Source organism: Tenebrio molitor, chromosome 6 (genome assembly GCF_963966145.1).
Source record: "Tenebrio molitor chromosome 6, icTenMoli1.1, whole genome shotgun sequence".
In the NCBI taxonomy this organism is placed as follows: Eukaryota; Metazoa; Arthropoda; class Insecta; order Coleoptera; family Tenebrionidae; genus Tenebrio; species Tenebrio molitor.
This window is the reverse complement of record NC_091051.1, coordinates 9,439,874-9,465,293: the sequence shown is the minus strand read 5'-3', so window position 1 is coordinate 9,465,293 and position 25,420 is coordinate 9,439,874. Positions and strand designations below refer to the sequence as shown.

At 36.4% G+C, this 25,420-nt stretch overlaps 1 protein-coding gene across 8 annotated transcripts; it reads left to right on the top strand.

Moving 5' to 3' along the window:
• Positions 1 to 1,343: 1,343 nt before the first annotated feature.
• On the top strand, positions 1,344 to 25,271 carry beta-Spec (spectrin beta chain). Of its 8 annotated transcripts, none has more exons than XM_069051954.1 (14): positions 1,347 to 1,568; positions 13,533 to 13,691; positions 13,982 to 18,117; positions 18,175 to 18,574; positions 18,840 to 19,799; positions 19,925 to 20,324; positions 20,381 to 20,597; positions 20,674 to 21,285; positions 21,463 to 21,640; positions 23,404 to 23,502; positions 23,613 to 23,747; positions 24,204 to 24,474; positions 24,533 to 24,715; positions 24,772 to 25,271. In XM_069051954.1, the coding sequence occupies exons 2-14, from the start codon at positions 13,562 to 13,564 to the stop codon at positions 24,773 to 24,775; spliced, it is 7,725 nt and encodes a 2,574-aa protein (XP_068908055.1). In that variant the 5' UTR covers positions 1,347 to 1,568; positions 13,533 to 13,561; the 3' UTR covers positions 24,776 to 25,271. The 8 variants fall into 8 exon arrangements, with proteins under 8 accessions (XP_068908060.1, XP_068908058.1, XP_068908059.1 ...); XM_069051955.1 differs by lacking the exon at positions 1,347 to 1,568 and adding an exon at positions 12,341 to 12,666; XM_069051959.1 differs by lacking the exons at positions 23,404 to 23,502; positions 23,613 to 23,747 and adding an exon at positions 21,817 to 21,864 and having other exon boundaries at positions 1,344 to 1,568.
• Positions 25,272 to 25,420: the final 149 nt, after the last annotated feature.

Here is a 25,420-nt window from a genome sequence, read left to right as displayed (position 1 = left end):
ACTGGAAATATTTTTCTTTCCACCTAGAGCTGTCAAAATTCTTTTCGGAAATATTTTATGTATCCATGTTTATAACAATAAACGTAGGTTTCTCATTCGATAGTATCGTATGATCAAAAAGTCTTTGGATCGTGACAGCCATGAAATGTAAAAACCATCCATAGAATTATTTATTTCTACTGCCCGTAGTTTTTATGTGTACCTACAGACTTCAAAGGAGCGCTAATCTCTCATGGAACTCATTTAAACATAAACGAGGCGAATAAACCCAATTACATAGAGTGTTAATTCAACGGCAACACTAATCCAAAGACTTTTTGATAATACATATGATAGATTCTTGAATGTGATTTTCTAGAAAAAAAATTCTAGTGTAATTTGACGAGATCATTTTGTGACACTCTTAAAAATGTATGAAAGTGAACGTGGTTTTTGTATCCCGGCGCCTCTGAACAGCTTTTTGTCCCTTTTTATACTACGAAAGTGAACGTACTATTTGTATAATGTTTTGACCTGATGAGTAGGTATTTATTCATTACTATTCTTATGACCACCAAACAGTTTTCAGTGGCTTCAATGTGACCACTTTTGAGATTCAACATTTTAAACTATTTTTAATTTATCATTTGGCAGTTGTAATGCATATATGCGATTTGAGTATCTACTAAACCTCGTGATTCACCCTGCAGGTGATGTATTTTTCAATTTTTAAGTAAGTATAACTCAATTAAAGAAAAACATAAAATTGTATTATTATTATTAACGCTATAAATAAAACGATCGGATGGAGTTACATTGCCCGTTATATCTGCATTAAATCATATGCAATAACTCTTATGTTTAATATCACCTAATACATATTTATAAATCATATTCTTTGAAAGTCATGCAATAAATTTGAGTACTACTTTAGTACAACATGATTAATCACAAAAATATTGTGTCATGTGTTTTTCATAAACCAGTGAAAGTACAAATTGGACAATTGTTTTCATTTAAGTGTAATGTTCAAAATAATTTCCAGTACCTACATCTGGCATCAAAAGTGACAATTTTTACATTTTGGTACAGCACAGTAGTAGACCTGATGCTTTACAGTTTCATTTGTTTGACCCACTTCGCATAAAAATGAGACGCCTCTGACGACAAGGCGTCCCCTTATGATTGCAAGCACGTTACGCCACTGCTTATCGATGACCGACTTATCGAGTTCGCCGTGTTGTCAGCATCAAAGTGACAATCTTCCACTCCGTCCAGGTAAAATAGCCCCTTTCATGTCTTCCCAGACAAACAAGGAAGTTGTGCTTTCACCTCGATACCACCTTCGACCTAATTAAAGCCGTAAACTCAACGGCGAAGCCTTTGGGCGCCATCTATTTGAATATCAAGTGTGCTGGGCGTGTTGTTAACTTAATTATGCGCATGCGTAAATGAGTATTCGTTGATAGCAGTCATGAAGGGCGTTTGCGTCCGTGAGGTGGTGATTTTATAAAAATAACAGTGATTTTAACTTATGAACACAAGTTTAACAGTGAAAACTGTAACTATTGAAGAATAATCAACGACAGGTAAGTCATCATTTCTCTGTTTGTCGACTTGGTAACTTGCATTACTGAATCCTAACCAAGTCTTTTAAAATGGCCGAATAGGTGTAACCCAGACTGGGTATTTATTTAATAATTTGGTAACAGTTTATTGACTTGCTTTATTGTACTTTCACCGATTACTCACTCTTTGATTTGCTGCCCCTTTTGTTCCAATAGGGTTTTAAACTTCGATGATAGTTTCTATGTCAGTGAACTTCAAAGTGGCAGGTTTATAAACACAGAAAACGTAATCGAACACCGGGTTAGTGCCCTTAGGAACAAGATACAAACGGAGCAGATTACGTCATTTTGTCGTTTTGCGGCACTTTACCTCTAATTTTTGTGTTTGATTATTTTTTTAATGCAGATGTCACCGGTTCGTCTTAACAATCGTGGTTTTCTTTATTTGATGGCGTTCCGAGCGAGATCACATTGTGTTTTTTTCAAATCGTTTTATCTTGGCTGCTTCAAGATAGGTCAGAGTCCCAAAATAAAGTGTTAAATGGTTAAATGTCATTTTATTTGATAAAAGCTAATGATGGCCTACAACTACTCCGTCTATTAATATCTGTGATGCGTGAGTGACTCATTTTATTGTAAATAGCATTCAAATTAATATAAAATTTTGCATAATTACGCGTAAGAACACACCGACAGGTGTAATTTAAAAGTTTTCATCGTTACCGCTATAATGCATTATCGGGAAGTGTTTCTTCGATAGGCTAGATAAGAAACATGATTTTTCTTTTAAATATTTGCTATGTAAAGAGTGTTATCTCTTAACCCGTTTATCGAATTGTGCAATTGCGTAAACATAATAACAATAAGTACTCGTAAATAATTAAAGGATAAATCTGTCTGAAGATTTGCCGAATTGAGGGTGTGAACCTGTGAACATGCAATAAAGTGAATGCGGTTGTCGTGCAGATGCGTTTTGCGGAGGAATTTTTCGTGTGAGTGTTGTAAACAATGTAAACCAATCAAGTTTTTCCAAATTTTTTGCTTCGGAGTCAGAATTATTTTTGCATCATTTCATTAGTAACAGGAACGTGAACTTTGACCCTGACGTATTCAAAAATCCAATGAGTTTTTTTTAAACATTCGTTGGTTGCAGTATTTTCAAATTGTTAGAAAAAAATATGTATACTAAAATAGAAGTTGGCAGTCAAACTAAATTCATTGATAAAAAGGGACAATCAACTTAATACTTTAGATGATAATTATTATTTAAAGTAATTTTCACCATTTATGCGAAGAAGAGCAGTTCGAATGTACGAAATTAATGGTGCTTTAAAATTTTAATTTATGCATCTATTTTGTAAGGGAAGGGATTGTATTTTACCGTTTTTTTAAATTGTATCATCTTAATTCTTGTTGAAAGGGTGGCTTTAGAAATCCCATGACAGTATTGAAGGTATGACGCATATTTTGGTACAAAACACTTTCACTGTTGCTGCTATCGATAATTTTGTTAATTGCGTGACTTAACTTTTTTAATCCTGCTTAGAGATGTTTCTAAAATTTTCACTGCATTAAAAAATCTTAAAATAAATGAAGATCTTACGAATAAAGCGGCGAAGAAGTTGACGTTGTGGATTTTCCAATTTGAATTTGTTCTCATAGACATAATGTCAGATCTCTTTGTTGATGTAACACTTTCTCTGACTTAATTTTTACTACCTTTTGCCTTTTGTTCATCTTAGTAGAAATTGAAATTGTGTAATCATTGATGATGCCGGATTGGGTCGTGGTTAGAAACGATAAAATTGGAAGAGATAGGAGTACGGTCTGTCAGTTTGATTAGTTTAGGAGTTATCTCTTGGCGCTGTATGTAATCACATTATCTTGACAAGACCTTCGAAAATCTACATCTGTGATTTATTACATAATGTATGTCGGGCGAATGTATCTCACAAAGCGTGGGTTACGTCTTGGTAAATTATATCAAATATCAAATCCGAGGGTTGTTCTGATGGATTCTAATAGGTTCAGTCATATTGACAGTGGTGTTACGAGTTGTTTTTGGTATTTTGGTTATTTTTATCCATAAACAAAGAGGCATATTATAATTATTTATTTTATTTATTATTTTTTATTATTAATATTGTAAGTATATTAATAATATTGGTTTTTATAAACTCGTTGTTTTTTTAAATCTTAAACATTTTATACACATGCGAATCACAATACCCATGTTATTATGCAAAATCGAACTGATGTTGATGTAGAAATTTTTCCAATGTTATTTAATTTACGTTGAAATTACTGGAGATACTATTGATCTTGTGGGTGTTAAAACAATAATATGTGTCTTTTCATATCAGCTCGTATAAATGTTTATTATTTCCTTGAAGGAAAAGAAATTCAAGTGTATAATACCTACTTTTTATGATGAAACTTGCTTTTTTAAACCATAATATTTAGGTTAGTAAAACCTTGAATATGAAAATACATTATTTTTATTGTGCAGAATAAGTAAATCGTGTACGTAATACTCGTAATAGTAATGAATTGATATTAAATCATTTTATATCGGACGTCATTCGGTACAAGTTTAATTAGTATTGCATTAAGTATTTTATGTCTGGTAAATGTTTCTAACCATTCTTCTGTTTACAGTTTTATTATCATTTTAATTTCACTTGAAGTATTTCACGTAACATTTCTGTTAATTTCGGATCATTGGCAAATATTATCATAAAACACTTTTATCAATACATATTAATGAATTAGTTAATGTAAATTTTGTAGTGGATTAGTTCACTTTTTCTCATTAATCGAAATCGTTCTTTAATTTCTTCTTTCACAATCATGAAAATTGTGTTGTTATTATAATAATGCCTCATCATTTTTCACCTTTGACTATAGTTTGTGTTCCTCAAGTGTAGTCTCGAATTTTAACAAGAGTTTTGTTATAAAAAAAGGTGTCTCAAACAATCTTTTTTATAGAATCACAGTCAGTCTGTTTCTCATTCGGGATTAGGAAGTAGCTGATTTATAGTATTTTTAGCAAGAAAAACAGCAATCGCACTATATTATGCACGAGCGTGGTCTATGCCACATCTGTTTTCCATTTCGTTTGTTTTTTTATTTCACTTTTCTTCATATTCATCATAACTTAAATATACATGCTTTAAATTATGGAAATATTACAATGAGCCAAGATTTGTTTGATTGGACTGAAACGAAATTCAATGAAGAGTTTGTCATTTTTATTACAATAAGAATAAATTTGTTAATCGCTCTATTTTGTAAAGTCATTAAATTAGTTGTGCTTATAAAGAATATGAAACATTTTTACCATTATTCCATTTAAAAATATAATTATATTTAGTCCAATTTCATGTATTCGGAAATTTTGGTAGGCGGAATTCTTTTATTTGAATTTTAAAATCAGATGAATAGAATTCCAACTTGGTGATATTAAAAAAAACAAAACAAATGAGCCCTTCACATGCTACCAATAGAAATGAAAGCATTTATTATTTTTTTACATTTATGTAAAATAAATTTTCCCACAAGATTAAAATACTTATATATTTCCATGATTATATTTTGTCTGATTGCAGGATTATAACCGATGAGAAAATTGAATGATAAAGTAAACTTCCACAGAGCATAAATAATCCCATTATATCCAATGAATTGTTATCGATTTTCCCATAATACTAAAATTATCAAGGTTGTTGACCGGACTTTCGAATCTTCCTTTCGGTTTTTTTCGTGTATAGTTTTGGGATTAACAAAAGAAATTACAAGTCGTTGCTGTTATTTAAGTTTTCCCATAATTTATGAAAAATTATTGATTTATAATCAGTATTAATTAATGAGTGTCCTACGCAAAAAATGACTGCTGTGATCGTAGAATGTCTTACATTAACTCCTTTCATATTGAAAAATTAAACAAAAACCATGATGCACTTTTTTAATTATACAACTTTTTTTTCACCATGAACAGCGTTAATAGCAATGTATGTAAAATCTCCGAATTCATTTTGTAAGCTTGACAAGCCTCACAAATATTGGAAAATCCTGTTGTGAATAATGAATACAATTGTTTGTATAAATTGCTTGGATTTTCATTATACAGGGTGACGCAAAATTAACGTATTCCAAGTCGGGGGTCTTGTAGGGAAAAATTTCAGGACTCTCGAAATTATAAAATAAAAAAAAATGTAGGGGGGTCTTTACAAAGATATATGTGTTTGAAGGTTCAAATTTTTAATCAATCATGTTTTCTTCAAATAAAAAATATAAATGGTTGACATTCATTTTGAAATATGGTGAGCATGATTATGTAAAATATTAAAATATAAATGAAAAGACATTTCTTGAAAAAACAGCTTTATGTATCTCGAAAAAATAAAAGTTTTATTTTTCCAATGTTGTTCAAAAGGGAAGTACAACATAGCTAGAATATTAATCAGGTACTTTTGAACAAATATTGACAACTTTGATATTTTTTTCAAAGTGACAGCAATTTTTTTTTAAACATTTTTACTTGGTCAACAGGATGTCCCCTACTAAGCCCTGAACTCGGAATACGATAATTTTAAGACATCCTGTATCCGGCAATATTTTTTTTTTTTTTAAATGTCCGACGAGATATCTGAAAATTTTTCAGGAACGTTGTCACCAAGGGACAATTAATTCAGGATGGTAAGGTGATGTTAAACATTTCCTTCTTGATTTAACTCCATATTAAATGTCGAAATTGGAAATTATACGAAAAATTGTTACACCGAACACTGAAAGTAATTCGCTAATTAAAACTAATATAATTTCAGCGTGTTTCTAGGTTAAATAAATTTTAATTTTATCACGTAATGAATTTAATGTTTGAGATAACAATCCGTGTTGTCTGAGTTGTTGTACGTTATTAGTGCTACCACGGTTTGAAAATAGTTGAGTTAAAAATAATCTGATTATTTAGATTCCTTTCGAAAAATATTGCGGTTACAGTGAATGATTCCGACTAAAAACATACGTTTTTTTTATTTGTCTAGTACGGACACAACCAAGATCGATTGGCATCACGTTGATCTGGAAACGATCTGTTTTTAGTGGACTGATTTAAATCAAAGTTATCAATTTGACTGTGTTTGGGTCACCTTGCGTACATCGAGTTTCTTAATTGAAATAACCTTTCATATTTTTCCAACAAATTACCAACGTGGAATTCATTCGCAAGTCTCAGTAATTAGCACTAACATACTTGCACCATTTTTTAATAATAAACACATGTGAGAATTGACGAAGATGACCTAATAGTAAAGCAATTTTAAATACAACTAATAGTAACCAGAAACATAAATGTTACATAAACAAACAAACCAGCTTATGCGTGTGGTATTCTCTGTAAACCCAACATACTGTAACATTTCACGTTTATTACTTCGTAATGTTTAGTGTTGAATCATGGTGAGGGTAAAGACGATCAATTTGTTGATAAAAAATCAATTATCGTAAACAACTGTTTGATGTAATTACCAATCTGTGGATCGAATACAAGGTTGAAACCGATTCAATAAACGGTTTGCTTTAATGATTTTTTTAAGTATAAAAATTCACATCGAAGTGGAAAGAAAGTATTTTTGTTTTGTGAAATTAGGTACTTCAAGTTCTAGTCATTTCTTTTTCTATGGAAGAAAGAAAACTTATCGTTCAGAAATAGTTGAAGGAAAAGACAGCCAACGCATCTTGTCAGCGTTGCCTTAATTATAATTAAGTGCCGCCTTGTTTGCATAGGTTAGTTCCAGGTTAATTATGTTAGGTTATTAATTGAAGCATAATTATTCCTGATTGGTGATTGGGGTTTCATGCGATCGGAATCTAATTGTGTAGTTGGAAATTTCAGACCCAACGTTACGTTAAGTGTGTTTCAGTTTTGTATTAATGAAACCAATTTATAAAATGAAAGGTTTAGTTTGGTTACAGGAATTTAATTTTTCGAAAACATTTTCCAACCAAATTTTCTGAAATTCCTCGAATGGGTTATGAGCACAAAGCATACATTCATAGGTACAGGAAGTTGTGAATGGCGATGGAATGTTGCTTTTGTTACAACCCCGAATTTTTCGCATCAAAATCCTGTTGAATGTACGCGAATACTGTGACCTTTGTTTCGAATTTTGCCACATGTATGTCAGGGTCATATGGACGAATCTCTTGTGTGAGTGGATCTTGTTGAAAAAGTCGCGTACAAAAAGAATTATGAATTCTTCTATTTGTATTTATTTATAGCAATTAAAAACATTATTAATCACAACCTTCAAAACTGTTATTTTTATAACCAAGCACTGCTTTCGTGTAATTCCGACACAGTTTAAAGTTCCACATATTTTTTATCCTCCAGTTTCACCGTTGATTTATCTTTGCAATAATTTTGTGGTCAGTCTGTTCAGTAATTATTCTGTTATTGATGCATGTCGTTGCGGATGTTCTTTTCATTTTTTAAACGTTCTAGTTTGCCAAAAGAAATGTCTGTTATAATTTCAACGAGTCGATGCGAATTGTTTGTTGATAAGCTTCATTTTTATGCAAGTCTAGAAACATGTGTACGTGTAATAACAATAAAACAGTTCCAGGAGCCTACTTGCTTACATTTATTTGTTGTTGAAAAGCATCCTGTAATTGTGTCAGCTAAAACTTGTTTGTGCGTTTGAATGAAGATATGGCTGGGTGAATCATCCTGTTATTTCCCCTCGTTTACAGGTGTGACCCCCGGAAAGATATTTTTGTGTTGTGGAGGGTATAACACTTGGCCATAACGTCAACATAATTGCATGCATCAATTCACAGTTATGTAACCCTCCGAGGTCAGAGTCTACGTGGGGTTGAGAGTCATTACGCAGGTGGATGTACCAAATATTTTGTCGTAGCCGTGAAATGATGACATTCGTCGGGGATGTGCCTGCGTGGTTTGAATATCTCTTCGCATAATTATAAGTTAATTGAAACCGTCAAGTAAAGCAACCAACGCGGCCGGCGTGTTCGTATACACGTAAGGTCAAACACCCTTCTACTAGTACCACCGTTGAATGTGTAATAACCACAACTACACGTTTCGATTCAATTGAAGATAATTGGTATCGTCACCGGCTGATAATGTTGACTGTGTCATAGCACTTGTTACATCATCGCGTATTATAATCGCGACAATGCATTCTAAAAAAGGGAACACGAATATATTTACATATTTTAGTGTTCCAACAGAGTTAACTGTTTTTTGTTCCCGTTTCCATGTTTGGTCAAATTGCAATCAGCGTTTGCACCCGAGTGCATTTAAATAATTGTTTGTTCAACTTGCAAACAAATTATAAAGAGTTGTTCCTACCCACGTGTTTTTTTATGTAACTAATTTTCTTACCATTAAATTTTTAATTGTACGTTGGTTGTTTTATTTTCAACTTTATCCTTTGCCTCGCAGTTACCCAAAGATGTATTTGTTAACTGTTTCATTGTTGAGAAGGTAATTTTCGTGAATGCATGCTTTCACTGTCCTGGTTTTACAAGGAGAATTTCTTAAAATTAAATCCCAATTTTATGCAGGTGTGTGAATATTTCTACCAATTATAGCTTTTCATAATGTTAACAATAACCAATAAATCTGATATAAATTGGTAATATTCAACAGTAATTGGAAATAGATGTAATCTGTAAATTGATACTAAAGTAATGGTTACATTGAAAGTGGAGAATATAAAAATATATGATGACAGTGTTAATTTTAGAGAGACTGCAATCGGTTTTGCTATTATGTAATAATAGGATATTAATAGATGAATAATTTATTGATAGAAACGCAGTAATCTAATTTAAAGTCGAAAACCATGTACATATAAGTTATGCAACTGATGATAATTTCTGGTTGAAATTCACAAGCGGCAGTAATAAATTAAATTTCCAATTTAAAAAGTTCTGATTTAATATACGAGTAAAATGCAATGCACTGAAAAATGAGACAAAAAATGTGTAAGTTACGTATATGTAGGTGTTTGTAAGAGTTAAGTGAATTTAAATTTTTATTAAAGCGAAGAATATTCTTGACTCGAAATAATGGAAATAAAAAGATAACCTTTTACTTCGCATGACAATGGCCGCGTTTTAAAACCTACCGTTATGGAGGAAGTAGTCACGAAAATGTGTTTCTTCATTTACCATAAAGTTTAGACCTCACCTTACCAATGCGGATTAGCTTATTCTCTGACAATGAGCGAAGTGAAGGGAATATTATGTGTTTATTATTATTTCCTGTAAGATACAGATTTGTTCAAATTTCTAGCTGACCATGTTGTTCAGCAAGTACAAAAAATGACAGCGGAGTTTTTCTGTTAATGTAACAATTATTATTAAGTAACTTACTGAATAAATGGCGAAATCGCGTGAGATTTTTTTTGTTCTTGGACTTGAATAGTTTATCTTGGAAGGGCGGCAACTAACATACTCATCGATCCTTTTTTTTCTTTTTGGGAGGTAGGTAATTGACATTGCATGTCATCGTGGCTTTTTATGAGGCTACTGATTACAAATACCCAATCGTGGTTTTCTAATTACGGGTTTCATGGTGAGTTTTGTGGAAGAGGTTTATTGATCTATGATTTAAAAATTTTATTACATGCTGGAATTTATAAAATTGGAATCAGATATAAATCCAGTACTTAAAAAAGTAATCACACTGGTAGACCTTTTTACCCATAAATAACAGAATTTAAAATTGAATGATCAATCAGTATGCTCGACAGCATTATTGTAATCAGTAATCAGGTAACAACGTGATTGCCGTAAATTTTTATGATACGTCGACCACTTATAACTTCGTGTGTGGATTATATGTTTATAACGGTAGAAGGTGTTCATAAATGTAAAATTTGTCAGAACTGCAGTTATAATATTAATGGTTAAGATAATTAAGAATCGTTCCTCTCTCAAAAAGATCATCGTGATTGATTACTTAAAATTTTCATATTAAAATAAATGATGCTTTGGAAAAACAATGGTTTTAACTGCAGTATGGAATTTTCATGTAAGAGAAAACACTATTAGTCATTACGTCATGGGTTTGTTTTTCCGCTGGTGTGCAGGCTATATTTTCCATCTTTTCAAGGCTCTAAATTCTAAAACGTAATGTTTTATACCGTGATGTCTGATGCATATTTGTCTTCCAATTAAAATTCACATTATGTTTCGGAACATTTGATTTTTAGACCGATGAGTTGTTTTTAACAGTTCAGGTATTCTAGATACATGGTCATACAAAAATTACACTAACATTGTTTTTTTTTTTACCCGATTTTTAATGATAATTTTCCATTATGTAATCATCATACGAAAGTGTTTTTTTTTGTAATTTCTTGTACCAAAAAGACAGTCAAAAAAATAAAATAAATACATATGTCTTTATAATAGTTATTTGTGTATCAATGGCAAAAAAGGGCCCGAGTCTGGGTTTTCTAGCCGAGGCGCAGCCGAGGTTTGAAAACAGGCAACGACAAAGGGCACTTTTTGCCAGAGGTGCAGATTAAATTTTTTAGGCGACCGCACGAACTACAAAGCAAAAGACATCATTGGGAAAATTACAAATTTATTTTGTATCTACATACTTTTTTCAAATAGAGAAATGTATTAATACATATTAACAATTTTTTCATGGTAATTTTTATCAGTTTGCCAAAAAAAAACGAAAAATTTACTATTTGTAATACAATTATGATGTACTTATTTACATAATTAATGCGACAGGACAATTATTGCGATTATCATCTGCGATGTCCGGCAGCGTATTCATCACTTTTGTTTTTGTATTAGAAATATTTTTCATCACTTTCGATGTTGCTGTCGATTATTATTATGAACGTTCATATTCTTATTATGCACCAAATAAGCACCAGAAATAAACGATACAACACTTTTTCGGACAAATAAAATACTTTGGTTAAATTTAACTGTTAAATATTTATTTGTTTTCAGTCGGTTCACTGGGTTTTGTCGGTTTCGTTGTTAACTTACTAAACAGACTAACAGATGGCGCCACGGTTAGCGTCCGAAAAAGAGTTACTTTTCGTCCGCTTGTGAGTACGTAAATTATCTTTTTCATTAGGGGTGCCTAAAAAAGAATGTATTTAATGTAGTGTTGGAAGATGGAAAATGTCTCTTCCGTGGCAGAAACTTCCAATTTTATGCAGCACGTCTATAGAATTGTTTTCAGAATTATGAATCATTGTGTTATTATAGAGAAGATTTGGACCACTTTTTCTTGAGTTCGACTATCGTCGCTTTGTCATCGAGAATGGGAAATACATCAATATTCCCGAAAGGTCAATATTTTATCAGTGCTTGGGTTGGGGTTACCGCAAACATACATTTGGCTTTAAAGATTCACCGCCCCGACAGCATCGACATCTTGTTTTTTTTAAGAAATCGAATCCCGTGTCATTTTTCTCGCCCAACCTTGTAGTAATTCTGATATCTAACGTGGAAATCGTACGTGATTGAAACCCATGAAGCCGAACGTAAATTTAGGAAGCTATAAATAATATCGCCGGATCGGATCGATATTTGCGAAAAATTTTGCAAAATGGTAGGCAGGAAGCCCTAAAATAACAGTTCCGTTCCCCAATTCCCCGATAGTCCTCTATCCCCAACTTGACCCAAATCGTGCAGCTTCACTCGAGGTCGTCGGTGCGAATTTTGCGCCGCCAACGGCAGTTTTACCGCACTACAGATCGAACCAGACGCTGCAGTCTAGCTGGCGAGTGGTTCGGCTAGGTCAGGCGTCGAGACGCCAAGCACGATTCGCCACCATCGTGTGTCCGACGTCGACATCCTCGACGCCGCCGACGAATCGATTAGTCCCAGATTAGTCCTGTGCAGGTTTCCGGCTTTCAACCTCCTCAACCATCAGCTGTGTACCATTCCATTTTTGTAAACATCATCATTCAAGTGATTTGTGCAAGTACAGATGTGAATTCTGTGTGACAGTTTACTTTGGATGTTTGGTCGATACGACGGAATGTTTCAGTTAATGCGGCAGTAATAAAATTTTTCATTCGTTTTATTTCGTTTTTTACAAGCATGTTAGGTAAGAGCATGTTTTCGTAATTTTTTAAACGCCACTTTACGTACATAGGAAGTTTCTCTTTATTAATTTCGTTGCATGTCCTCTCTGCAGACGTGAATTTCGCAGGGAAAATATTTTTTTATATTTTTTGGGAAAGTAAAATTGTTTTAATGTCCAACCGAACAGTCTGTGCGTAAGGTCGTTTCAACCGGTGCCGTAAATCAATAATTCTGGTACCTATTCTGACGAAAAGAAATGAGCGATAGCACTTCCAAAGATGCCGCAGTGGTGAAGTACAAAGCTCACTACTGTTTATTGTTTAAAACAAATATCGCCTTTGTCAGTTGAAGGTTCAATTCAATTGGTATTAAATGGGGAACAATTTACAACGTTATGATCCACCCACAAGAGAACTTGTGTGGGAATTTGTTTGACAAACTGTGTCACTGATTATTTTAGCATTCCTCAAATGAACGATGTTTCAAGCTGAAAATCTTTTAAATATGTTTTAATCACACATTTAAGTTTCCGTTTGTTATTGTTAATGTCAGACTTAAGATAAAAATAAATCGCATCATGAGCGTACGAAAATTACTTCATCTTTTTATTATCTCACAAGGTTATGTGAAAATGTGGCAGTCTGCATGCATTGTATATAGTCGTCAGTTAAACAAATTGTTTGAGTTAAAACGTTGTTAAATAAAATCATTTTGAATTGTAAGCAGTCTCACGTACACGTTTTCTTTCGTTAATTAGGTGTATTTCTCCTTAACACTAAAAATAAATCGGTTTACTCACAAGACTGGACTCAATTTAGTCATTTACAACTGAAACTAGGTGATCTCACGTAATTTATGTACTAATTTTTGTTTTTTTTTTTTTCATAGGTAACCAGCTTTGCTGGTAGCTTGGAAAAATGACCACCGACATCAGTATAGTAAGGTGGGACCCAACCTTGCAGCAGGAAATCGTTGAAGATTACGAGTACGATGGAGGCAACTCATCGTCCCGACTTTTCGAAAGATCTCGCATTAAAGCTTTAGCAGGTCAGTTTAAAACTTTGGGAAGCCGTTCCATGTACGTTTGCAATGTTATTTGTTTTCTTGTCTCCTTATTCTGCTGTTCGTTCTTATCTATACTTGCTTTATCAAAACCAAACATTTCCTGTATCAAGTTCAGTGTGATTCGAACACATGCATAGTTAACGTTTAAAATGGACGTTAGTCTAGATTGGGAGGAAAAGTATTACGAAAAAGTTGTGTTAGAATTGCGGGGTAAAGAACATACGATTGGTGTTTGGTCGTTTTGAGAAAAATATCATCAAATTGTTTTTCAGATGAACGAGAAAGCGTCCAGAAGAAGACCTTCCAAAAATGGGTGAACTCTCACCTGGTGCGAGTGAATTCCCGCATTACTGATCTCTACACGGACATGAGAGATGGGAAAAATTTGATAAAGCTGTTGGAAGTGTTATCTGGTGAACGTCTGCCTCGCCCCACGAAGGGCAAAATGCGTATTCACTGCCTGGAGAATGTCGATAAGGCACTGCAGTTCCTTCGAGAACAACGTGTTCATTTAGAAAATATGGGATCACACGATATCGTAGATGGTAATCCCCGGTTATCCCTCGGTTTAATTTGGACCATCATTCTTCGTTTCCAAATCCAAGATATCACTATCGAAGAAACAGATAATCAAGAAACAAAGTCGGCGAAAGATGCTTTGTTATTATGGTGCCAGATGAAGACCGCTGGTTACAACAATGTAAATGTCAGGAATTTCACTACATCATGGCGAGATGGTTTGGCCTTCAACGCACTCATCCACAAACATCGTCCAGATTTGATACAGTTTGAAAAGTTATCCAAATCGAACCCCATCCATAACCTTAACAATGCTTTTAACGTAGCTGAAGATAAATTGGGATTGACAAAATTATTAGACGCTGAAGATGTTTTCGTAGAACAGCCAGATGAAAAATCTATCATAACCTACGTTGTTACTTATTATCATTACTTCAGTAAAATGAAGCAAGAAACAGTACAAGGTAAACGTATCGGTAAAGTCGTCGGAATTGCCATGGAAAATGACAGGATGATCAAAGAGTACGAATCATTGACCAGTGATCTGTTGGCGTGGATCGAAGCTACTATCAAAGCCCTCGGGGAAAGGCAATTTGCGAACAGTCTTGTGGGTGTCCAGCAACAACTGGGGCAGTTCAATAATTATCGCACAGTCGAAAAACCGCCTAAATTCGTGGAAAAAGGCAATTTGGAAATCCTTCTCTTTACTTTGCAATCCAAAATGAGAGCGAATAATCAAAGACCCTACACACCAAAAGAAGGTAAAATGATTTCTGATATAAATAAAGCTTGGGAACGGCTGGAAAAAGCCGAACACGAACGAGAACTCGCCTTACGTGAGGAATTGATTCGTCAAGAGAAACTCGAACAGCTTGCGGCTCGTTTCAATAGGAAGGCCAGCATGAGAGAGACTTGGCTCAGTGAGAACCAGCGTTTGGTCTCACAAGACAATTTCGGTCATGACTTGACCGCTGTAGAAGCTGCCGCGAAGAAGCACGAAGCCATCGAAACCGACATCTTGGCGTACGAAGAGAGAGTACAAGCGGTGGTCTCCGTCGCCGGTGAACTCGAAGCCGAGAACTACCACGACATGGAAAGGATCAGTGCCAGGAAAGAAAATGTCCTACGCCTCTGGAATTATCTATTGGAATTGCTTAGAGCACGTAGACATAGACTAGAATTGTCGCTACAATTGCAACAAAACTTCCAAGAAATGCTCCATATCCTTGATGCCATGGAGGAATTGAAAGCGCGACTGCTTACCGACGACTACGGCAAGCATCTCATGGGTGTCGAAGACCTCCTCCAGAAACATAATCTACTCGAAGCCGACATCAACATACTCGGCGATAGAGTCAAAGCTGTTGCGAATCAGTCACAACGGTTCCTCGCTGTTGAAAGCGAAGAAGGCTACAGACCTTGCGATCCAGCGCTGGTCTTGGAAAGAGTACAACAACTGGAAGATGCGTACGCGGAATTGGTGCGATTGGCGGTAGAACGTCGGTCACGTCTCGAAGAGAGCCGTAAATTATGGCAGTTCTATTGGGACATGGCGGATGAAGAGAATTGGATCAAGGAAAAAGAACAGATCGTCTCGGCTGCCGATATCGGACACGATCTTACCACGGTTAATTTGTTGTTGAGCAAACATAAGGCTCTGGAGAATGAAATATCTGCGCACGAACCACAGTTGAACGCTGTCATAGGAGTTGGCGATGAATTGGTTAATTCTGGACATTTCGGTGCTGAGAAAGTGAACGAGAGACTGACTGAAATACGTTCTGCTTGGAAGCATTTGTTGGATTTGGCGGCGTATCGCAGAAAACGATTAGAAGATGCCGTCGATTATCATCAACTCTTCGCCGATGCGGATGACGTCGATATTTGGATGTTGGACACCTTGAGGTTGGTGTCTAGTGAAGATGTCGGCAGGGACGAAGGCAACGCACAGTCGCTCCTCAAGAAACACAAAGACGTCACCGAAGAACTCAAAAATTATGCCAGCACTATTGAAGCGTTGCATCAACAAGCCAAGCAGTTGGGACCAGAAGTTGCCGACTCTCCGGAGGTATCTCAGAGGTTGGCTTCCATAGACAACCGTTACAAAGAACTGTTGGAGTTGGCCAAACTTAGAAAGCAGCGCCTCTTGGATGCACTTTCGTTGTACAAACTTTTGTCGGAGAGCGACGGTGTTGAACAATGGATCAGCGAAAAAGATCGAATGTTGCAAACCATGGTGCCGGTACGTGATATCGAAGATGTCGAAATCATGAAACATCGTTACGACGGTTTCGAGAAGGAAATGAACGCAAATGCTTCTAGAGTCGCGGTCGTTAATCAGTTGGCTCGTCAGCTGTTGCACGTTGAGCACCCCAACTCTGAACAGATCACAGCCAGGCAGAACCAACTTAACCAGAAATGGGCCGAATTGCGCGAAAAAGCAGAAGCCAAAAGAGACGAACTTAACTCAGCGCACGGCGTACAAACATTCCACATCGAATGTCGCGAAACCACAACTTGGATCGAAGATAAGATTCGTATTTTGCAAAGCACTGACAGCTTGGAGATGGACTTGACCGGTATCATGACGTTGCAACGACGTTTGTCTGGCATGGAACGCGATCTAGCAGCCATTCAAGCCAAATTGACTTCGTTGGAGAAAGAGGCTTCCAACATCGAAACCGAACATCCGGAAGAAGCTGCTGTCATCAGAGAAAGAATCGTACAGATACAGATTATCTGGGAGAGGTTAACGCAGATGTTGAAAGAACGCGATTCCAAATTGGAAGAAGCCGGCGATTTGCATCGCTTCTTGCGCGACCTCGATCATTTCCAAGCATGGCTTACGAAAACGCAAACAGACATTGCTTCAGAAGACACTCCAAACTCGCTCGCGGAAGCAGAAAATCTCTTGTCACAGCATCAAAGCATTTGCGAAGAGATTCACAATTACACCGACGATTACACGAAGATGATGGAATACGGAGAGAAGATCACCGCCGATCCTAGCACGCAAGATGATACTCAGTACATGTTCTTGAGAGAGAGGTTGAAGGCTCTCAAGGATGGTTGGGACGAGATTCATCAGATGTGGGAGAACCGACAGAAACTTCTGTCGCAGTCCCTCAGTCTGCAGCTGCTCGATAAGGATGCAAGACAAGCCGAAGTTATTCTCAATCAACAGGAACATACATTGTCGAAGATCGAAACACCTACGAATCTCGAACAGGCTGATAATCAGTTGAAGAAGCACGAGTCGTTCCTCACCTCGATGGAGGCGAACGACGATAAATTCAATGCGGTCATTCAGTTCACCAATCGTCTCATAGACGAGGGTCACTTTGCTTCGGATAAAATCGCGAAACGTGCTGACAATATAGATCAGCGCAGGATCGCGATCAAAGAAAAGGCTCTGGCCTTGATGGAAAGACTGAGAGATCAACTGGAATTGCAACAATTCTTGCGTGATTGCGACGAGTTAGGCGAATGGATCCAAGAGAAACACATCACTGCCCAAGACGAAACTTACCGTTCCGCCAAGACGGTCCACTCGAAATGGACGCGACATCAAGCGTTCGAAGCAGAAATCGCCGCCAACAAGGAACGACTTCTCAACTTACAGAAAACAGGAGAGGAGCTAGCCAAAGAAAAACCCGAATTTGCGGATGTCATCAAACCGAAAATCGAAGAACTGGCAGATCAATTCGACGTTTTGGAACAAACGACCAAGGAGAAGGGCGAACGCCTGTTTGACGCTAACCGCGAAGTACTCATACATCAAACCTGCGACGATATCGACTCTTGGATGAACGATCTCGAAAAACAAATCGAAAGCGATGACACTGGGTCAGATTTGGCTTCAGTAAACATTCTCATGCAGAAGCAACAGGTCAGTTACGATTTTTGCGAATTATTTTTCACAGTTTATCGTAATTGTTTGTGTTAGATGATCGAAACGCAAATGGCAGTGAAAGCTCGTCAGGTGGACGAATTAGAAAAACAAACTAAACACCTCGAGACAACTGCACCAGACACCAAGATGGAAGAGATCAAGGTGAAGAAGACTCAAGTGGAACAACGCTTCGAGCAACTCAAACAACCTCTGCTGGAGAGACAGAGAATATTGGAAAAGAAGAAGGAAGCATTGCAGTTCAGAAGAGACGTCGAAGATGAACTGTTATGGATCGCCGAGAAGATGCCACAAGCCTCGTCCACCGAGTACGGCAACAGTCTTTTCCAGGTTCACATGTTGGAGAAGAAGAATCAATCGTTGAGAACCGAAATTGAAAATCACGAACCACGAATCAATACGGTCTGCAACAACGGACAGAAACTCATCGATGAAGGTAATTGCGAAATATTAGCACAAAAATAGTACAAATAATTTGTTCGCAAGAAAAAAATTATTTACCAAAAAACTGCGATTTAGAGCATTCTTTTAAAGATTCATTTTTTAAAGGGAAGTTCTTTTGTAAGACTTGTTTTTAAGCAACTTGTGTGCATTATTGTTTTATTTTTTTGTAAGAATTACCGACAACACTCTGGTAAAATTGTATATTTTTTGGGAGCGAATGGAGGTTTTATTTTTATTTTTTTTTTTGTTATCAATAGGTCACGAGGACTCTACCGAATTTAGCCGACTCATCGGCGAACTTCACAAAGCCTGGCAGGAACTGAAAGACGCCGTCGAGAAGCGCAGAGAAAATTTGTTGCGTAACGAACGCGCCCAACAATATCTCTTCGACGCCAACGAAGCCGAAAGCTGGATGAGCGAACAAGAACTCTACATGATGGTAGAAGATCGCGGCAAAGATGAAACGTCCGCTCGCAACTTCATGAAGAAACACGAGAGTTTGGAGGCAGCCGTCGAAGACTACGCCGATACAATTCGAGCTTTGGGCGAAACCGTTCGAGCTTTGTCAGCCGAAGGACATCCGTTGGCCGAACAAGTGGCAGTCAAGCAGTCCCAACTCGACAAGCTTTACGCCGGATTGAAAGATCTCGCCGGTGAAAGACGTGGCAAACTCGACGAAGCTCTGAAACTGTTCCTCTTGCACAGAGATGTCGAAGACTTGGAACAGTGGATCGCCGACAGGGAAGTCGTCGCCTCCTCGCACGAATTGGGGCAGGATTACGATCATGTGACTCTGTTGTGGGAGCGTTTTAAGGAGTTCGCTCGCGACACGGAGTCGATTGGCAGAGAACGTGTGGCTGCTGTTACTGACATTGCCGATCGTTTGATAGAAGCTGGTCATTCCGATTCGGCGACGATCGCTGAGTGGAAGGACGGACTGAACGAAGCATGGCAGGATCTATTGGAATTGATAGAAACTCGCACCCAAATGCTTGCAGCATCACGCGAACTACACAAGTTCTTCCATGATTGTAAGGACGTCTTGGGACGAATTCTCGAGAAACAAGTGTCGATGTCGGACGAATTGGGACGTGACGCGGGGTCGGTGTCGGCCCTTCAGAGGAAACATCAGAACTTCTTGCAGGATTTGCAGACTTTACAGTCACAGGTGCAACAGATCCAGGAGGAATCTGCGAAGTTGCAGGCTAGTTACGCAGGTGAGAAAAATTATGTACTAGTAGAAATTTTTTGTGGTTAATAATTAAGTAAATTTTCTTACATAAAAAGTACAGTGAGGTTGGGAGTAAGTAAGGAACAAAAAAACAAATCTGCTTTATTCCAGGTGACAGGGCCAAGGAAATAACGAACAGGGAACAAGAAGTGATGGCGGCGTGGGCTGCGTTGCAGAACGCTTGCGATCAAAGACGCGGCAAACTGGCCGACACTGGTGATCTTTTCAAATTCTTCAATCTCGTAAGAACCTTGATGCAATGGATGGACGACGTCATCCGACAGATGAACACGAGCGAAAAGCCGAGAGACGTTAGCGGCGTTGAATTGTTGATGAATAATCACCAGAGTTTGAAGGCGGAGATCGACGCCAGAGAGGACAACTTTACCGCTTGCATTTCGCTGGGAAAGGAGTTGCTCAGTCGCAATCACTATGCCAGTGCCGAAATCAAAGACAAACTAGTTACTTTAAGTAATCACAGGAATTCGGTCTTGCAACGATGGGAAGAAAGGTCAGTCGTGATTTTTAACAGTGGAGAATTGTCTCGATTTTTCTCTTCATTTATAGATGGGAAAATCTGCAACTAATTCTTGAAGTATATCAATTTGCGAGAGACGCAGCGGTGGCCGAAGCATGGTTGATCGCCCAGGAACCATATCTGATGAGTACAGAGTTAGGACACACAATAGACGACGTAGAGAATCTAATCAAGAAACACGAAGCGTTCGAAAAATCAGCAGCGGCGCAAGAGGAAAGATTCAGTGCTTTGGAACGACTGACAACAGTGAGTTTCGTCTTTTTAATCCTTGGTCGTGTTTTGTTCTTTTTTTCAATAAATAATTTGCTTGTATTGTTTGTAGTTAGAAAAAGGTGGTGGTCTATGTCAAGGGCCGGTCTTGCATGAGTGTCTTCCTGTGTGTGATTTTTCTGTAACCATACCTGTTTTTGAAAATTTGAAACCTGCTCTAGTTCGTAATATGTCGACGGTGTATGTTGCCGAAACTGTTAGTGCTATAGTGCGCGACGTTGACAGATTTTATAAACCTAGAGTTTCTTATCGAAGACGTTTCACCTTAGATGGTGTTAGTAAATACGCTACAATAAGCAAATTACGAAAACATATCACTTTTCTGCACGGAAGTCCTGTCTCGTCGAATTCAGTTACCGCAAATTCAAATGCAAAGAGAAAATGTTATAACCGTTCAGTTTCGATGTTTGAAACGAGTAACAAAGACGTATTTTTGACAAACGATTTGAGCAGTTATAACAGATGCGACGTTAAGTACGTTGTCCAAGATTTTATAATGGCAGAGAGATTTTCTTGTTACATGGAAACGGGTAAAACACACTTTTTTAAAAATACGAGAAATCCCGAGTTCGATTTGAATTTAAGAGGCAAAAAAAATAGAGCAAGTTTCAAAAAAATTTATAGAAAGTCTTTTCCTTTCACTTCATCCACTAATAACGAAAGGGTAAGTACTAACAAAATGGTAACGCATGAGTTTGTAGCTTATCGCATTGCATGTTTTAATGAAACAAAGAATGTCGTCATTTTTCAGTTAAATATTCTATATTTACAACTTTTCATCATCATGCTTTGAGCAAGTTTGTTAGTAGCCACTTAAGATTGAGCGTAATGTTGTTTTCAGTTCGAATTGAGAGAAATTAAGCGAAGGCAGGAAGCAGCGGAGGCACAAGAGAGAGCAAGACGAGAGCAAGAAGAAGCTGAAAGACTGGCAGCTTTGGCAGCGGCACAGCCTAAACAACCGGAGGCTGTACCCACAGATCGGCCAGATTCTGGAACACCAGCGGCTGAAGAACGACCAGGTATGTATAGATTTTCGAAAGTTTTGTTTCGATATCTAGTTTATACGGGAGTTTGTTGTAATGAATTTGCTTTATTTTTATGAAATAATTCAATTCATTGCAACAAACACGTCACTCATTTTTTTTTTAAACATGATCTATTACAAATTAAATCACGTTGCTCTTACTTCACGCAGCCGGAAGTGGTCAAAGAGCTTCTTTAAAAGCTAGTTCACCAGGTGAAGGTAAAAATCTTGACAATAACAGTTACCCACAGTCTATGTTAATACCTACACAATATTGATTGGCACTGGTTTCTATTGCTTTATTTTTTCTTCGCACAGGAATATCTCGATACTTACATCTAATCTGGTTAAAACTGCACAAATCCCATTAATAAGAATGTTGATAAATCGTAAATTAACTACACATCGATGGTTAATGCCTTCTTATGAATAATAAAAAAGGCATGATGTAACAATAATAAATTTCAGGTCTGCGTTATTTTTTAATTTCTTCTCTATAAAAGAATTTCTGCTAATGTAAGGTAGGGGTAACTGGAGTATAATTATAGCTTGAAAATATTGCACTAATACAGGTTTTTATTTTGCGTGCTTTTCAAAGGAGCATTTAAATTCTGGAATTACCTAATTTAAATGTTTGCTATTTGTTTTAAATATTTTTGTAATTAGACAATTGAACGGTAAATTTCCAGAATTGATTCTCTTCTCTTACTAAACCGACTTGCTTAATGATTGACATTTAATGCACTCTAGTTGTTGCCTTTTTTTGAAGCTTTTGAATCGCATGTTCTGCTAATTATTAGTTTTTTTTTAACAAAGAATGAAGTAATGGAAACGTTTCTTTTTGTAGTTAGTTTTTTGTATTGTTAAATGAATTTTTTGACATTGTACACTCAACAACGAGGGTATTTTATAATAGTAGACGTGATAGTTTAGTACATGCGTTTTATAAAGGGTGATTTTTTTTTGCTTTAAGTTATTACATTACATATTTGATTTTCGGAAGTCATGTTTACACCAAATAAACGAGGCAACACCGTCAACATCTATTACAAATTAAATTTTCAGAACACATTAAATTCATTTTCTGACCGTTTTTATGTTGATTGTTAAAAGTTTCAAAAGACAATCGTTAAATGTTTCAATCCTTTAAAAGATTAAATATTTAAAGGACTTAAATATTTAAAGGACTAGTTTTAATATTATTGATAACAGCAAGTTTAAATATTTACAGACAGAATGTTTGCAGTTGAAAACGGTCTGGTGGTGTAATCGTTGAACTACCTCCTTCAAATAATGGAGGATGGGGCGAATAGCGACAAGTACTCCCTACATATGATGGAAAAGTTTTTAAGAATAATGTTTGCATAAAAATTTTGCAATATGTTTACTTGTTTTTCACTTTCAGAAAGATAATTAATGATTGATACATTTTTATTGAGACACATTGTCACTTCGAGAAGTTTTCTTTCCAATACAAAATTTGTGCTGCTATCAATGTTAGGACTGTATTATTTATGGAAAAATAAAGATTTTTATTGCGAATTTAATGTGTCAAGAAACAGAATTATTTCATTTAATTTTTTTTATGAGCAAAAAAAGCAGTAAACTATTTCGTCAAATCGTATTATTGGTGTTTGAGAGTAAAGAAAAAACGTTTCCTGAATTTCGTTTCATTTGAATGGTATAATTTTTTTGTGACGATTTCATAACAAATTCGCATGATATTAATGTTTAATGCATGAGCATGTTATTATGTAGTGCATGGACAACAACCACAACAACCTACTCCTGTCAGTGCCCCTGTTGCTCAGCGGGTGCAATCAACACCCCCACAACCGTCACCCCGCTCCCAAACACGTAAGTATGATTCATAGACAATATCCTAGGGGGGCACGTCCAGAATAATTTATTTTGAGCATGTCTTTTATATGTGGCGTCCGTTTTGCTTTATTTGTAATTTTTCTAAGTATCGAGAGCCGAAGAGAAGGCGAAACGTAAGGATCGCTCTCGAAGCAAGTCCCCCTTCCGTAGTTTCCGATGGAAGAAGGGATCTTCTAAGACTTCTGGAGCTGTTAGTGACGACGAAGCCGCAGGAACATCAGGTATTGTGTAAAACATGTGGTATTATGTGCAGTTTTATACATATGTACACGTGGAAGGGAGTTATTTTCGTGATTTGGGTAAAGGTGGTGGTCGGCTTACGTATTTTTGTTGAAGCAATAGGAAATCAATTCCAAAACTAGCCAATTTTTGTGTGATGTGATGTAATTTATGTATGGTAAATGTTGTTTCGCGGAAAACGGTACTCGTTCAGTAACCGACACTGTATTACTACTAATGTGGTTTCTTTCGTTATTTATCTTCACGCAAATGGAACAATAAAACTTGAACATGTATGTATTAAGGAGCATACATTATGCAACCAGTAATACAGTAAACCGTTATTATTTTTTTGTTTTGTTTAGTTTGTAGTAGAATATTGCATAATAGAATTATTGAATGGTACCGCTGGTAATAGCGATCGTGTTTTATGTTTGACAATTTTTATAACTCTTTAGAACGCGGCAGTCCAGGTGATGAGGAAGTCTTCGAAGGTATTTTAACTCGCAAACACGAATGGGAAAATACGACCGTTAAGGCTTCGGTTAGATCATGGGATAAAGTATACGCCGTCTTACACGGCTCTCAGCTTTCGTTCTACAAAGATTCAAAGGTCGCACGTGCCACACCCGACCAGACTTTCAAGGGTGAAGTTCCGCTAACCGTGCACAAAGCTAATGCTTCCATAGCCCAAGATTACAAGAAGAAAAAGCACGTTTTCAGACTAAAGTGAGAAGAAAAGAGGTAAATCGTAGGCGACGTGTTTTGTCAAATTTGAATTTCGTAGGTTGGAGAGCGGAGCGGAATTCTTGTTCCAAGCGCATAACGATGCCGAGATGAATGCGTGGATTTCACGTATTAACGCTCAGGCAGATGCTGATTCTTCTGGTCCTTCACGTTCACAGACATTGCCTGCGTCTGCCCAGAAGGAGGATTCTAAACGTCGCAGCTTTTTTACTCTTAAGAAAAAGTGAGAGTTAATTGCAAATGTGATTGTCGAGTAACTATTTATTTGTTTTGTTGCAGCTAATTTATGCTATCTGTACGCTTTACCTGATTATGACTGGGTCGTTCAGTCTTCGCCCTTTGACCTTTTCTTTTTATATATATTTCATTCATGTAGTTTGCACATTCTAGTAATATTTTAATGTATAGTAATATAATGTGATTAAAAACTGTTGACTGGAGCACAAGGAATAATGCCTTCAGTGAAGCCCAATGTTTATTCTATTATTTATTGAATAAAATAAGATATCTAACTTTTCCCATTCGAAAAGTTGATTTCAAAATCCCCTACCTAATCTACTCATACTCTATTAATGTCCGTACTGACATTTTCGCTGCTTTACGTTTGTATCCTGTTATTCTGTTGCAATATTGTCTTTTAAGCTTTGCTTAGCAAGGTGAGGTGACGAGTCATTTTTATTATATTCATTTTGTAATAATTTGTAGAGTTATGTCTATTTTACATATAAAATGTGTGCTTTTAAAAATGGAGTTATAATAAATAAATATTGTTTTTAGTATAGTTTACTTTATTTTTCCACACAAGCAACTGAACAAACGTTTAAAAGACTAATGCATCGACCCAAATTATATTATTTCCTGCTAAAAAAAAAACAACATGTAACTAACGTCACACTTCATTACTTCAAACACTAGCGAAGTGTAACTT